At 49.0% G+C, this 17,650-nt stretch overlaps 1 protein-coding gene across 1 annotated transcript; it reads left to right on the plus strand.

Moving 5' to 3' along the window:
* Positions 1 to 16,486: 16,486 nt before the first annotated feature.
* Positions 16,487 to 16,939, plus strand: LOC131207874 (uncharacterized). The gene has a single exon (XM_058200507.1). It carries the CDS (start codon positions 16,487 to 16,489, stop codon positions 16,937 to 16,939), a length of 453 nt encoding a protein of 150 aa, XP_058056490.1.
* Positions 16,940 to 17,650: the final 711 nt, after the last annotated feature.

Raw genomic sequence — 17,650 nt, forward strand, 5'->3', positions numbered from 1 at the left:
ATTGGCCAGGAAAGGACCATTTTATGACGACATCCCAACGGGTATTTCTGGATATTCCTTTCGACGACTAAAAATAATCAATGGAAAACTCAATTGAGTGTTGCATAAATTGTATTGACTGAAATGGAAACTATTTCAAAAAAAATAACTCCCGAATAAAAATCTAGTGTGCTAGTTATTGATATGATAGATGCCTAATCTCTTCAAATCAGCGTTTGACTATTACCGAAAGAGAATAACCTCCAACTAGTAGCTTGCTGCTACGGATCGAAGGGACAAGAGTAGCGTAAACCAGATTTTACCATTTAGCTTCACTACTTATCAACCGACCCAAGCAAGCTTCACTTGCGGCACACGGTTTCCGCTACGCCGCCGTGTAGCACATTTTGTGCTAATTTCGCACATGGCTACCGTTGGTCCGGCACTCGCTCCTCTGCGTCCCCCCACACACCCCTCACCAACCAAAAGGGGGGGTCGCTGTTGACCACCATCAAATCGGCCGCATCCGCACTGAGCGGCCGTTGCATAATGGTTCGGTGGCGCGCGTCGCATATCGGAGGTGTTCTGGGGGTGTGTGATGAACATGCAAAAAATGATCTGCCCTTCTGCGATTCCCCCCTCGCACCTCGCTGGCGCGCTACTCCTACTAGACACCGCTGCACACACCACCGTCAGCCACCGATCATCCGCGATCTTGACAGCGAGCAGCGTGAATGAATTTCGGAGTGGTGGTGAGGCATGTCATCGTGCCAGGTGTGCGCGGCCAGGGCTTTCGCGTCGCTCGCGCGTCCTTGGTGCGCCGCGGTGCGGTTCGTTGGCGGCTAAAGTGCACATGGCGGCGCCCGTGTGTGCGGGGACGATGCACTGACCTAGAGGAACGATCGCGAACCGTACGGTAGGTCAGTGAGCTGGGCTCGCCACCCGCATGGATTCCGATCTCCGATCTCCACTGACATCGTGGATCACCGCCGTTCGTCGGCCATTGGAAAAAGGGCTCTAGTGTCACTCTCACTGCCCACAGGTGGTGGTGGCTCAGCTCTGCCGTCTAGTTTATGACGCTTCAGCGAACACAGCGCCGCGGACGTTAATTGAAATCCAATCACTGTCGAAAGCCGATGATGCAGATCAGCGCGTTTTCGGGACACGCACCGAGGCGCTGCGTTCCGGCCAGCGCATCGATTTTATTCCCTTCACTGATGCCCAACACAACGCATCGTTAGGCACGGCCGAGTGGAGAGGCATCTGGGGCCTCACACAGCTTCCGGAGCACCATCGCTTGGACGAAGCACTCTCGATCGCAAATCATCTGCGACGAATATTTAATTAAAATATTTCTCCGCCAACAGCGTCGACGATGCGGCTACGAGGTTTTTACCTAATCGAATACCACCACTGCCCTATGCGTGTGTTTGTGTGTGTCACCTACACCCGCGGTGGGTTGTTTGTTGAAGACCACACACATACATACAGTGCAGGCTACACTGCGGAAAAGCATACCTTTGCGCAACGGGTACATGGAAATTTGTGCAAACCAATCGCCGGCTGCAGGAGCTTCATCAAAAAGAATAGCCTGTAAAATATTTCAGGATCGAAAAAAGTGGCTCGCAGAGAGAGGTATCGATGGGGGGATGCGAGAAGGATCCGAACGGCCAAAGTGGGAGTGAATATGGTTCCACCGGGCCTGCGGTCGCGCGCTGGACCTGAAGTTTGCCTCTACAGCACACAGGCAGGCCAAGCCAGTGTTGGGGTGTGTTGGGCCGTTGACAAATTCAATAAAGTAACACCCATAAAATGTTGCACAGCATGCCGTTATGTTCGTTTCACAAATGCTGGCGTTATTTGAATCGAAATCAAACACAGAGGAAACTATTTGCAATTAAATTTGGGTTAGCATTGGAACGATAATGTTTGGACATTAATGTTCAAATATAAGCTGAGCCATGTAATAGCCCAGCGATTGAGCTGTACCAGCGAATGTAAGAGATCGCATAGAACAGCAGGGAAGAACAGTCCACCTTATTCGAGTGTTTTAATGTTGTGAGAATTGATTTCAATGGAATATGCTAAGGTGTTTGTTCACGATGATAATTAAACTACAACATTCATTTAATTTAACAAGCGAACCATAAACCAATAGAGTAGACAAGAGAAGAATAGAATAGAATAATGTTAATGCATCGCTATTATTGCATTTTCGTAATCAAATCATTTCTCAATCATCGTATTCACCTGACTATTCGCTAAACTATGGAAGCCGCTCCATGGACACCTTACAGTCAATAGTTGAGATAGGAGCCGAAATAAAGAATGTGTTGATGGTTATTCCTACAACGAACTTCTCGGACTGATTCGGGAATCGGAACAAATGTAGACATGAGTGTATTGCATGGAGTAGCGATTTTGTTAAAGTTAACGACCTAAATTTAGAAGATTTATGAAAGATGTATCGGGGTTTAAGCGAATTCCAGATATTTTTTTGCCACATGAACATCGGGAATTCATGAAATGAATTTGGAAATTGGAATTTGAACATTCAATTGATAGGAATTGATAGAATTTAAAAACCCTTGCCATTTTCACGAATGTTCACTATTCGCATGTCGATTAGAGTAACTTAAAGGGGCCACTCTCAGCGTCAAAGTTATTCATTATCAGATTGAACAACATGTTATGTCGTTGATGGTAATTGTTTTATCATTTAAAACCATCTGTAACCATAATTTAGTGTCCATTGTTATGTACGACTCATGCGGTCACTGCTGTTTGAGCGATGATTCATTTCTATGAATCTATCACAAAATAGGCTCTCCTGATGACGGGAATGACGGGAAAACGCTATAAAAAATAAAGTATTTCAGTAAATTATAAATCTCCTAGAACCAAACAAAAAATAGAAGCAAACAGTATTATATCTTAACTACTACTTGAAAGCATGTTTTATCGATGAAACTGCTTGTTGAAATTTTCTTTGGCTGGGTTTGGTTTTTCTGATTTATATAGAATAAAATGCCGCTTAAAGTCCACGCAATACAATCATCATTGGTACATATTTGACGTTACCGTCATTAGTTGTTGCATTATCTATCTCACACTATTTGATCTGACTATTCAAAGTTATGTGACAGTCGTTCTGTAGCCGCCCGCACCCTTTTCCGGGTGTATTTTGAATGCCGAAAATAACCTCCACAAATACCCTCTTAAATTTTACCACCTCGCTCGGATGTCCCTATCGACTGCGGAGCACCCGGAAACAGCACATACCAACCAAACCATAAAGCCTGACACTGACACATCGCACCGTGCGGAGCTTTTTGTGGACGTGGACGGGAGATTCGGGAAATTAATTTCCCTCCGACCTGATTCAATTAAAACGATCAAACTAAATTGCTCATCAAAACCCCGGGCACTGCTGGCAAATAAACACACGCAACACAAATAATGATAAGAATGCGCAGAAAAAACGAACCAACTCAAAACAAGCTGACCATTGGCACGTCCTCTTCCCGTCCGCCGCCGAGCGCAGGATGTATCGTTTGAAAGGTGCCAACTAGTTTAACCCCCCGGAAGCGCGGGGGCACTAACCGCAGCGGATGTAGTCCCGCCGGCCGCGGCTCCAAGGACCCTCCAGACCAGAGCATGAGCCGGGGGAGACCACAACCAAAACATAGTCACACTTTCGGGCCACTGTTTGGGGAGGCAAACGATAATTTGGCCAAACAAAACGGAACGCGAAGTGGACGGGAGTGGCGGCGTGTGGCGCCTGCGCCAAAGGAACGCAACCAGCACCAGCACCGCCGCGGCGGCCCCGAATGGTCGCTGTATGAACTTTGGTGAACTTTCGGCGAAATTCGGTGCGTGGTTCTTTTGTGTCTGGGTTGGGCGTCCCGGTACGAAATACCAACCCGGTGGTGGTGGAAGCTAGGGGGACTAGGGACGGTTAGCTTCACCCAGCCTCTCGGGGGGCTGGAGCATAATTTGCGCGATCATGAATCAATTATTGGCAATCTTCTAATCGTTTCCGAGCGCCGGACATAAACAGACCGCCGCCGTAGGTCGTACACATAAAATCGGTCGGTCCCATCGTGGGCAGCCGTATTTCCTCGTGCCGTTTCGCTCACTCCTTCACGCTCTCTCGCTCTCGTCTCTCAGAGAAAGAGAGTGAGAGAACTCTCTCCGTGGAGCGCTCTGAGCGGCGGCAGCGTCTCCGGAAAGTCTTGGAAAATCGATTCGAATGAATTCGTGGTCACGAGGAGCACGTGGTTTCTATTTTTGCACGCCCCCGGCATACGGAGGCACTCACAACCGGAGGTGGTCTTGGTTCGTTGGTTCTGTCCTTGTAGTACGAGAGCGATTGTACGTCACCCGGCACGACTACGCTTGAGCGACGAGAGCGTTCCCCGAACGTCAGACAACTGGCTGACTGACCACCCCCCAAGGGGTTGGGTGGTTTAGTTTTTCTTTCTTCCGGTTCCGGATCGCTGGGGTGCAGCAGACAACAAAGGGACACCACCCCGTCACACCCACGGAGTTGCCGAGCAGGAGTGTGATAAAAATGCCCTCAGCGACGAGATTCTTGGGCGGAAACGGGGGTTTTCCCATCGGCAACCCACCCACATACACCCACCGATAAGTAGCCGGAAAAGGGAGGGGGTCCCTCTTAAAATGGATACCTATCGTTTGAACGCCGGCTAAACACCTACCTGTCGTTTCCGATGCTCGACAGAGGTGGTGGCGGAGGAGGAGGTGGCGGTGGCGGTGGCGGAGGTCCAGGACACTTGGTGGGTTGCCCACTACAACAGGCTCCGGCCGGTGTCCTCAGTAACGGCACGGATACAAACAGGAACGGTTCCAAAAGGAGACTGCCCTCCTTCTTGGCCGGCGGTTGTCGAGGATGGCTCATGGTGCGGGGTGGTGGAGAGGTAGTGCGGTGTGGTACACCTCCGACGAGGATCACCGGTTGCAGATACTCGGTGTTACCAGCCGACAGTAGCTGACAGAAGGCCCGCAGTAGTCCTTCCTGCAGGGATGGACACTGGTGGGCGGTGGTGGTGGTACGACACCCCTTTGGCAGAGCACCGCCGCCACCACCCATCCACCAGCGGTCGAGCCGTCGATCGGTGGCTTCCCACTCGCGGTACCAGTTGTACAGCAGTTGCGCCTGAATGGTAGTCAGCAGGCAGTGCAGCCGCTCTGCGTGTTGCCTACCTTGCAGGGGCATCACCGCAGCACGCTGACGAAAGCCACCGCCGCGCACGACGCCAGACGGAACCAGCCACCGTGGTATCGTCGTTCCACCAGCACCACCAGCGTTGCGGTTCGTTACCCGCGGCGCCACTGACCGCAACGGGGGCGACATTAATGCAGGCGTCGGCTGCAGCAGCAACAGCAACAATGTTTGCAGCTGCTCCTCCACACGATTCAACTCACTGCACAGCCACACATCGCTGATAAGCGGTCTGCCGCCACCAACAACAGCCGGTTGATAAACGGGCGAGGGTCCCGGGCGTCGTTGTTGCTGCCCGTAGCAGCCATGGCTACGGCGCTGCACCCGGACCCCGGACCAGGACTTTTCGGTGGCTCGATCGTGCCGCCTCCTGGCCGTGGCCACCGGTGGCGATCGTTCACCGCCTGGTAGCATTGTTTTTATGGATTTGTTTCTGTTTTGGTTGGCACAACAAAGGAACACGAACGAAACGTGACACGACACGGCAAAGGAATGCGCGCTCGTCTCTCTCGAAGGAACTCCAAAGGTACGCGCGGCTCTCGTCGGACGCTCCCGGTCGGTGGCGAGTGATGCAAAACACTGCGCGCGGCTCGCTCGACTCGGGTGCCCAAGGATAGTCGTCCGTCGTCTCGTCGTCTTCCGAGACCGAGTCCCGACCGCCGCTTGGATCCTGGACGGCCAGGCCAGACCAGGCCAGGGGGAACAGGAGAAGCAGACTCTGTGGGCCATCATGGTACCGTTGTTGTTGGCGGTGCCGAAAAAGTTGGTCCTCCCGCCAGCCGTGTGGCACAAGCTCCATCCTCCCATCGCAACTGCCTTCTTAGTGTGCAACGACACAACGCAAAAAAAAAAACGCTGGAACTACTAATAACAACGATGGCGGAAGTGGTGATGGTCCCACCGACGGGCGCCGTTCTATAGTTCCCCGTGCAGCAGGCGCGCGTCCTGAGAGGATGCGCTTCGGATGTCACGCAGACGACATGGTTACTCCCACCGGTTGCCGAGAGCAGCACCTACACAACACATTCCTGTGACTGTGTGGCCGCTTTTTTGTGCGTCCCTACTATACTACGAGCTGAATGTGGTTGGTTGGTCGCGGACTGTGGGACAAACGCTTGCTGCGGCCACAAAGAAATTTGGTGCTTTATTTCCAGCTCTAGGACTTTAGCTCACAGCAAATGCCAGCAAGTGTCAAATTATACTGGCCATTAGTTCATTGATTAATGTTCTTCATCACACAACAAGCATAAATCACATTCAACTACATAAATGCATGTAATGTATTGATGTATTGAGTCCTTTGGACCGATTGCAGACAATGTCCTTCATTTATCTAATAAATTAGTGCGTTTGTCGTAGTTGTACTGTTTCTAATATTTTGTTGGCTAAAAAGAAATTCATTACTTTCTCGATAGAAGGGTTTAGTGACTGATATCTCGCGAAATATCAATCGTACAGTTTTAACAACAAGGTGTTAACAATGGAAGTTAAAAAAGATAAAATTTGATACATTTCACAAGTTATCTTTGACAAAGGCAAAAATTCAAGCTCCGTCACTGAAATTGTGCATGGTGTGTTTATGGTGCCGATAATGTAACAGATAGTAACGTGCAATTTAGGTTTCCATTTCAGTTATTTTTTATGTTAAAAATGCTCCTCGCACAGGCAGACCCGTCGACGAAAATGTCGATAATATCATAGAAATAATCAAAGTTGATCGCCATGTTAGTAACCATAGCATCAGCCAGGAGCTAAAGATTAACGATCAAATAGTTTTTAAGTCATTTGCGCAAAGCTGGATTCTGAAAGAAGCTCAATGTTTGGGTGTCACACCAATTGACACTGAAAAACATGAAACAAGAATGGCCATGTGAGAAGTTTTGACCAAACGGAACGAAATCGACCCATTTCTTAAACGGATGGGTACTCGAAATGACAAATGGGATACATACGATAATACTGTGTGCAGACGATCGTGGTCTAAGCGTGGTGAAGCAGCTCAACCGTTGGCCAAAGCAGGAGCTAACTGTCAGGATAACCAACTTAATATATTTAGAATAATGTTGCGATTTCCACAAAAAATGTCAATGTCCAAACCACGGACGATCACGCTCCCACTGTGCCCGAAAATGTGTGGCTGTCCACATTTCGCCAGTGTGAGTAGCATGCAAGTAGCTACAGTGAAAACTTAAATGAATTTCCCTCTGCTCCCGAATACCATCTCCTCTATTGGTTTAGTGTCCCCGTCGGGCGTTCTCTCTTTCGTTCTCTCTCTCTGCGAGGAAAATACTTTAAAATTTCATATCCCTTTCTTGCGTCAATGTATATAACTCTGCGCTGCAGTGGACGGACGGGTGGCTAAGCAGCTCAACCCGACCCGGACGGAACTCTGTCCATGGAATCCGCTTCACGACCAGCAAACCTTGTTTGCGTTCGTCTATATCCCCCCAGAGAAAGATAGCGAGCGAGTGAGAGAGTTGCTTGTCTGGCGGTGGCAATAATATGTTCATTGTTCTGCACTGGCCAATGCACAACTACTAGAGCGCCTTTGCATGGTGTGCAGCAGCTATGTGGCAAAGCTTTCATCAGAACTGCGCTCCCCACGACACGAGAGCGAACGATGCCGCCGCCGCCGCCGGAAGGACACTTTTGGGTTCGCGTGCTCCCCAGCGAAGCTTTATCCGAGCCGAATCACCCAACCCCCGGACGGATGCGCTCACCACACCGACCAGACAGAAAGAGTTTCCACTTTTATCACACCCATTTTATGTGCTATCGGTGGGTTCGGTGGTCTTGGCGGAAAACATGTTTTCCGCGCGGCGTTTTGGTTTTCTTTTCCGTTGCGGCACTTTCTGCGAAGGTCGTTGCTTCGAAAATGTTTACCGAAATCCGCCAAGACTTTCGCGTCTGGGTCTTGCACTCTTTTTGGTCTGTCTGAAGCATTTCTTATTTATCGCACAAGACTCGCTGCTGACACGCGGCACTCGCCAATCAATTTCGGTGGCTCCCTAATGGGTGGCTAGACAGGACACCCGAGCGACGCCTTTCAAGTCACGCGGGGTTTTTGTGCGCTACTAACTTCAGGGTAAAATCTGAACACACACGTACAATGCATATTATGCTGTCTCTAATCAACCGACACCTACCTTTTAGATCGTTTTCCTTGAGTGAAAATCGGTGCTGCTGCTGATACTAGCTGATTGACGGATTGATGTTGAGTTGCTTGTTGTCATCGCTCATATGACAATCGCAAGGGCATATCTGCAACAGACACACAACGGAGAAAAATAAAGAATGTCAGATACGCAACCGAATGCCAATTTATATCAATTTGATAGGTCCAGAAACACGTGATGATGACCTGTGATCCGACAAAGTTCAGCAAACACCTTTTCTGTCAATTCGATTGAAATATAAACAATATGTCAAATTATTTGCGCTCCTTTATGCACCCAACTCACTCCAACGTTTACTAGGATCAAAACCGAGAGAGGCTCACGCTTTGATTTCGAAATTAATTTTCATCCGACAAATCAAGTAAATAATAACATTTTGGGATACTTTTGCAAAAACATCCTCACTATTATTGACATGTATAATTTAAAAATATCTAATCATCCTGTTTTTGCCCACCATTTTACGTCCTTCGGCAAATGGAGTGCTGTTGTTTGTTTAAATTACTCGATCCGTGAAGGGTTAGGGCCTAATCGAAGTGAAACCGCCATCATCATGCCACTATTGTTCTCTCCGTATTGGCGGCGGGAATGCTATGTTATCCCTCTAACTCCCACCGGGATGCAGTTTCAATTAAATTGCTTTCTGCACCAATGGCCGATCCTGTGTGCTTCCCCGAATTGTCGCATTGGTCGTTTTTTGCTGTGCGTCAAAAATAAACCCTTATTATTCGAAACACAACTGTCATAAACATCATGCCGACACATACAACAATGGCAACAATAGTGTGCTATCGCACCCGTCGCTAATGCAGCCACGCGCCAAACACAACAAATGCAAAGCACATTATAGTTTCTGTGGTTCCTCCTTCTGCGTTCGTTTTGGCCCGGGCGCCACTAGCAATTATAAATGGTGCACTGCACAGTTCTATGCTCCCTCGTTGCCTCTCGCTCTCTCTCTGTCTGCCTCTCTCTCTCTCTGTCTGCCTCTCTCTCTCTCTTTCTCTCTATGTTTTATTTGAAGCCAGGACATGTTTGAAGTATTTTTTCGAAACCGCACATTGAACGCTTCCTTGCACCGCGTGGCTGCGAACGTATCACAAAAACACAACCAGTGTGCCGCCCCCCCTAGGGTCATTTTGGTGCTTTTGAATGTTCCACACACCCACCGACGAAACCCACGTACGGAACACCATTTGTCCCTTTTTCAGTGCTAATCAATGTTGCATAAAATGAAATACGGCCAGGCGGCGGTGGCGGCGGCGCGCGTTACAATCCACTGATTTCCACGCACTCGTGGATCCGTTATCCTTCGCGGGGTCCCGAAACGGCCGGGCCTCGACCGAACACCGGACGGGTGAAGGACACGAATTATGAGCGGGAGCGGACGGAGCTTCGCAGTTCCGTGCGCACCGTTATCCTGTCACGCCACGACGCGCTTCCCCGTTCGCGCTTCCGCGAATGCAGCAGTAACACATTTCGGCCCGTCCCTGGCCGCTTCCGTCAGTTGTTGGTGAGGAAAAGGGAGGGAGGGGAAGAGGGAGAGAGATAGCGAAAAAAACATGTTGTTTAGTACTTCAAAACATCGCACCTTCAGCCGCACGGGAGGGGCACACTCTAATGGGGCCGTCGCGTTGTTCACAAATAAACGGAAAGGACCCCAAAAAACATGGCTAGTAAGAACCGTCCGTGTTTGACGCATTTTCGCCATGACACCCAACTATTGCTATGCACACTACACTTTGGCTAATTGTTGACATCTGAGGTGTGGGCCAGAAGTTGTTTGCCGAAGACTATAAAACCGTAAGGAGCGCACATGATGATGGTAGGTTGACCCTCGAGGGGGTGCGCTACACGCAAACAATAGTGCGCATGACGAAACAATTTAAGTGTTTTATTTGTGTTTCCGTAACAATAACGTAAGGCTTTGGGCCATGGTGATGGGCTCAGACAACACCACCATCATGTAGTTTAATGTTAACGAATAAACGAAACAAGTTGCGAGCTATAAATTACAATTGAAATAAATTAGCAAACACACATAATAAGAAGACAAAGCAAACTAAATTAAAAATTAACGAAATAAAGTAACGATAAAAATGATAAAGCAAGCGTAAATAAACACAAAAAAAGCCTAATTGAGAGTATGAAAATGATAAACGTGAGAGATTTACACTGAGGGGGAAAACAATTAAAAACGAACGGAAAAATTACCAAACAAACTGGAACACAAAAACAGTGCTGTTATTATATTAGTTGATATGGTGATTTCCGTCTAATTGCACAATTGTCTTTATGCAACGTAATCGGTAGACAGCAAAGAATATGCGAAGGCATTACTTATGCCAGAGAATCAATCCATCATTGCAACAGCATAAGTGTCAAACAATGGTAGAAAAGGATCAGGCAGGGCCCTGTGCCTCGTGGGTGCAGAGGGCGCTGAGAGACAATCACGCCCGAAGCATAACTCATTCCTTTGGCGCATATGAGGCGCGCGAAAGGCACGCGTGCACCCGTCCGTCGCCCAACGCAACACATTTTTCAAAATGCTTAAACAATTCCCCTGCTTGCGCTTGCCCTGCAAACAATAAAAAGTAGTTTGCAAACGCCATAAAGAACTTATAATTTACGGCCGATCCTGGCCTGTGCGCCCGCGCCTTTCGGCCGGCCAACGATGCACGCAAAAGGAAGCGCAGAAGAGCGCAGCCGACGCAGGAGAGCATCGCATCCTTCGTTTCTTGTGATTATCTTCGGTGCGGCGCGGGTTTAACGGGGTAATAAATTTTTTGTGCATAATCATATTCGCCAGGGCACGGAATTAACATAAACACAACCGGCGCGACCGACGAGCGCGTGTGTGACCACGTGGAGGGAGGGAGAGAGAGAGAGAGAGCACGCGCATTGTAAGACACCGAGACCCGGCGGCGACGGCGGCTGCGGCTGCAAGGGCTGTGCAGCGTGAGAAATATCGACCTTGACACACTTTGGCACGGCGCAGCACACGGCGTGTCGCTAGATGACGTCTTGCCGTCTTGCTGCACGAAGAAAGAGGTGTCCCTTGCCGGTGTCGATTGCAGCGACCACGCGCGGCTATGTTGGCGATGTTGAGTCGACGTTTCGGTGGAGGGTCCCCCGTGTGCCCGAGACGCATTTCTTCCTGCTTCTCGAGGGTCGCACGATGGCCCGCAATTACCGATGCATCTTCCCCTCGTCGAAACGTGCCAGACAGACATCGGTGGCCAAGACGGAATAAATAAGAAAGCCATAAAATAGGATAACAACGGCCCAAGTGTGCCACCAGGCATGCTTGACGTTATGATCCTATATTGGTATTTTTCCACATCCCGGAGAGGTTGCCTGTGGGCCTTGGCTTTCAAATGCTTTATGCCTCCGTCAAACCCTGCCAAATGACCTTCTTTTTTATGCGATCGTCGCGTAGTTGTGTTGTCACACGTTACATTTCCCAAAATACGCACTTCTTTTTGTGTTGTCCCCTCTCGCCGTCCTCGCAGGACCGCGCGCGGCACGCAGGTTTACGTTTTATTTATTTATTTGGCAACTTGCGACGAAAGCCCGCCTTTTCGAAGCGTGCGAGCCCATTCGGCGACCTTAGTCCTTGCGTGACTTTTAGCCCTGCCCAAAGGTCAGCAGCGGCAGCAGCAAATGTCAGAAGCTGGCACGATATTTTCGCTACGTTTGATAACCCCATAAAAGATGGTGCCGGTGTCGGAGTGGTAAACGATACGAATGCGTATGAAAACCCCGTCCCGTCCGCCGTTCGTTCGGTGGGTTTGCAGTAAAATGCCACCTGACCGACTGGCCGCCGCCCGAATCGACCGGAACACACAACCGGGTGGTGGGACTAATTTTAGCACCGGGCGAAGAAAGCACTTTCCACACAGCACGTTGCGAAGGTCAGCCGCCGCCATCTGGCGCGGGGCCCAAGATTTGAGGTCGATCGGTACCATAAATGTTTATCGTTCACTTTCACCTGACCGATGGATGGTCCTTCGAGTGCGGGGCAACGAGAAGCTCGTACACGGCCAACCGAAAGTAATCGAACATCGGCATCGCACCTTTATCGTGTTGACCCTTTATGAGCTGAATCGATTTCGGACAATTTTAGAGAGTACGAAGAATTTAATTTTTCTCACCGATTCATTTTAGTACGATTTCTGTATTGGAAACATTTTCTCGTTCATTTCGTTCAAGGATATCATTTTCTACAATTGAATTGAAACATTGATTTAATCGGTAAGAAATACAATTTAATGTTGGACACCATATAACATTAATCCAAGTTCAAGAATTTATCTCAACTAATGGGTCAGTATAAGGAAATCAAAATTACATAAACTATAAATTTCTGATCGTTTAAGAGTGGCATAATAATCATCAATGAGACAACAAAATTACGTTGAAAGGCGCTTCTTGTTTTGTGTTCGTTCTAATACTTTTAGCCCGCAGTGTGTGCCTAATCGAAAGGTTACACTTTGACTGAGAGTTCCGTAAGCAAATTAGTCGCCAATTGTAGCGAGCGTCAGACCCAGAAAAAGAGCACCTGGCACACCATCCTTAGAAACGGATGGTCAAATAGCTTATTATTGTTATAACCTCGGTCAACCGAAAGTACCTGCGGCACCGCGGGTTCCGCCCATCCACACATCCTTGGCAGCTTGACGTGTTTGGCGAAGTGACTTTCATTAATTTGCTCCAATTTCGATCCCAGCGAGCGAGCTGGACCTGAGAATGGATAAACATAAAATATTGAGGTCACGAAAATGACCTTTGGGGCCACCACCCCCGCCACCGACCACCTCATTTTCCAGCCGACCTTCGACACGCTCCGTCGAGATCGATCCGATCCGTTGGCCTGGGTCGTGACTTTTGGCAACGCGAAATTCCCGTTGTTTTTTAGCGGCCACGAAAATATCGCATTTAATCAGACGCCAATGTTTAAGAAACTTCCGAATGCCCCGTCGTTTCCAACACCGTCTTTGCCTTTTATGCACACAACGATTCGGTGCTACCGAAACCGGGCAAGAATCGGTTCCAGAATTTCAAACACCAACCACGAGTCGGGGCAAATTATAAATTGAATCACGTAAAGTTGTAATTTTATGTGACCATGAAAAGCGGAGCTCAACTCGAGGAGCGCTACGCTTTTTCGTTGGGCGAAAGGTCCAAAATAATAATAAAAAACAAAATGGCAAAATGGCAAAATGGGGAGCACGTGTAAGAGTTAAGGCACGGCGTGGTTCCGTTCCGAAAGTTAGAACCGCCACCAGCTACCAAAGCGTGCGTTTCATATTTTTTGGCAACCGGTAGTAGTTGTTTATGGGATGCACGAGCCGGCGGCCACCGCCTCACTTCTCCTGCTTCCTTCCCGTGCACGCACGCCGCGCGATCGGTATCGAGCAAACTTCGCGCCGAAGCGACCAACTCATTCCGCATATCCAGTTTCTGGTAAGAGGCGGCATTCCAATGGAGCGTTGTTTGGATATAAACAGGAGTTCGCTGAATGAACACGGTTAACTGCCGGTGAAAAGATATTCTCTACCGTCATCGAAAATCATGAAAAGTATCGAAGAGTTTCCAACAATACTGTTCGTGCAGGAGCGCAATATTACTGAACTATGCTCAGGCTGTTAAGGGAGCTACGATTACTACGATTGACAATATTTTCATACACATAGATTGGCAAATATGATAAATTGTATAAATATCACTGAATCAAAGAATCTTAACGACTTTGCCCACCAAATGGGCAACCTCTCTGCCCGAACCCCAATCGCGCATATCGAGGCCATGAAGACGATAAGAAAGGTTTCTCTCGAAGTGAATATGAAAAGCTAATTAATTAGCCCAAATGCTAGCAAAAGCCAATCGGGGGTCCTGTTCGTTAAAACGGTGCCCCAAATACACTGCACGAGCTACAGGCACCCAACTACTCAGCGTTTAACTAGCCCGGGTTGACACGTCGGGGTCAAGTCAATCGCCGCAAAGTGTACCAGAGAGTTTAGGTCAGGATTGTGACTCGGGCACTGGCCACCGAAACCAGGCCGGTCTGACATTGGAAACGGAAACAATCGATTAAGGAAACCGAGCCGAGAGCCAAGCGACAAGTTGGCAAGACTTGGGGAGACTCTGCGAAAGGCTTCTCTTTCGCTCGTGCTCGAGATAGGCGCGGTTGCGAACGAACTGGGACATTTCATAACCTTCCCATTCGGTGTACCGCGGGTACACGGAGGATGACCCATCGATCGGCAGCAGCACGGAGCCGGAGAGCCCCCGGTGTGTCCTTCCGATTCGATGCACGCATACACACAAAGTGCGAGGAAGGTTACCGGCAACGCGCGTTGGGAAACGCGAACCCGTGGTCCGTGGAGCGCGCGGTTGGCTGGATCTCTGGTGAATGGCGGCTTTCGGCCAGCAGAACCACTCTCCCCGCTGTGGTTCACTGATCCTGCTGGAGTTGCTTGGAGAGGGGGGGCGACCGACCGACCACTCAACTCCGCCGGGGCCACCGGGGATTCGATCCGCGCGACGGCTATAATTACCTCACCCTTTACGCGACGACCGACAACGTGCCGTCGACGGCTGACATCCGTTTGGCCCTTTGGCCCGGTGAGAAAAGATCAATAATGCCCTCTCTCGACGACAACTCTAAATCCGAAAGTATGGCGATTAATCATTGCAATCCAAGGTTCTGCTCCGGTGCTGGTTTTCCATTTTGCCCCGGTCCGCCGTTTCGCCGTTCTGCGGCCGGCCTGCCTGAGGGTGGTGATGGTGGCGTGTGACTTATTTTCAACCGAGGTGGTAATCGTCGTGTTCCTGGTCCTTGATTTTATACGACCGCGGAACTGAGTTTGCAAGGGAGACTCTCTACACGGCATGGTGGCGGTGGCGGTTTTAGCTGTAAAAATGCGATCGTGTATTGAAATAAAACGAAACAACGGAAATCCGCGACCTTCGACAATAAAGCTGTTAAAGTAAAGAAAATCAACCAACCAAAGTGAAAAAGCAATAGTTTCAATAAGGTAAAGTTGAAAATTATGTGAAGCAACAAACACCCAAATAACTATAACGCAATGCAAACAATAAAACAAATGAAAAATCATATAAATCACAAAATGATTACTAAGGAAAACTGTAGAAACTAACACGTTAAGAAAGATATACCAACAAACAGGATTAGATAAATAAGAGTAAACATTCAAAACTGAAGGTGAGGAATAAAAATTTTATAAAAAGTCAGAATTAACCAGTACTAATTCGTCTTGAACGAGGAAAGTAAAAAAAATGACAGAGCTAAACATAAGATGAAGCAATGCAATAAAACAGTAAAAATATAAGACCCCTGAACTAAGTACAATAAAAAAAAAAATATAATATGTAGTGAAAATAATAAATTCAGCATTTTACAACAAAGAGAAAACTTTCCCGCAAACACTATTTGTGGCGCTGACAATGTCAAAAATAATGCTGTGCGAACGTTGCTAAGCCTACTGAAACATTGACGGTACCTTTTTGACATTGACGGGACCGTACTCTGACCAATTGCAGAAACGCATCGTAGTAACCATTTCGTAGCGGCGCGTGTTAGCCATTCAGTGTCGAAAAAATGTCCGAACGTGCCCGGGGCAGCTTCCGTTCGGTTCGCGGACTTTTGGACGAAATTATCTACCGCCAACGTCGCATTCGGCGCTCGAATCGGATCTCCGTCGCGCTCCGGGCTCTCGACGGCGGAATACGAGTCAAAATTCCAAGTTTAGCCAACCGACCGACGCCACGATCGCGCAGTGGCAGCAACGGTGGCCGCCAGAACCGTAAACGATTTCAAAAAGCGGTTGACATTTTCACAACCAGGTGAGGTGAGATCATCCTCGCTGGAGCTCGCGAGCCGCGCGGCATATATGGGACAGCAGAGCAGGGTTAGGAATTTTTGGTGTTTTCTTCTCGCCAATAATTTCGCTAATCCCAATCTCCTCGTAACCTGTTTGGCGCTGGCTCATCATTCAGCTCACTCCGGGTTAATGACCGGCGGCGGCGGCGCAGTGGACTATCGGATCGCCGGGTTGTAGCGGATATGGCATCCCGCTTTGCCGGTCTTCGCCCGTCGGACCAGTTACCCTATCTGCGGTGTGCGAAGATGCTGGAGAATATTCCCCACGCTCGCCGTGGAGTTACCGTCTGCTCCGATCCGTTTCTAGTGTTTCTACTGGACTTTGCCGAGGAAAGCAAAGCGACCGAAGTGCTCATCGATCGATCGATATTCCCCGAAACGATGAGTCGACCGAACGACACACCAACTGGAGGTGGCCAAGTGACAAGGATTCAACTGCCGGACGTTGAGTACGTGTACGAAGAAGCGCTGGTCCCGCAAGAGGATCCGCTGCTCAGTGAGCTACCATCGAAGGCACATCTCCTGTCATCGGCGCGACAAATGTGGGACAATCTGACCGAGGACGAACGGGAACCGTATCGCTTTCGGGCCGTGCTGGCGGCGCTCTTTCCTGCGGCCCTCGATCAGGCGTTCTAACGTCGATGTAACATCGGAACACTATCGGAAGTAAATTGTGCGATGAGTCAAATAGATGAGCAAAAGTGAATCATAACGGGACGGGGCGCTCATCAACAAATTATAGTCCTGTGACATGTATCCTGCGACACCCTCCGTCCCGCGGTTCGTCCCGTGTTCTCCAGGGACACAGGGCTTACGCCGGCTGGTGGCGGTTGTTTATTTGGTGCAATCTTATGCACAACGAACCGATGAGGCTGCCATGGTCCTGGATTGTTTTAATTTTTCAACAACAGCTGTTTACCACGCCGGGACCGCGGCGCACAAGCCCTAACGGTGAAACGGGGCGCCTTCTTGGGGTGGTGACGTGCACACATACACACGCAGACGCGCACGCACGTGTACGAAAGGGGAAGCAGAGTGGCAGTGGCTTTTTATGCTACACTCCACAACCTGGCAGGGATCTGGTTCTAGTTTTAGGTAATGAACAGTGCCAATTAAGCAGCGGCTGTCGGCTGTGCGCCTCTGCAACCCGAGGTTAGGTTCGAATGAGGCAAGGATTCTGGTTTTTGGTTCGACTTTTTTCATGACCGATATTAGGGGAAGTAAAACGTTTGAAGGGGGTTTTCTAAACCCGAATCCGGATAGAGTTGTAGTAGCTTGCAACGATAGTTTATATGAGCTCACGAACAACATGGAACCACACCATGTGGTGTTTACGTTCAAATGAGC

This window comes from Anopheles bellator, chromosome 2, assembly GCF_943735745.2.
Source record: "Anopheles bellator chromosome 2, idAnoBellAS_SP24_06.2, whole genome shotgun sequence".
NCBI lineage: Eukaryota > Metazoa > Arthropoda > Insecta > Diptera > Culicidae > Anopheles > Anopheles bellator.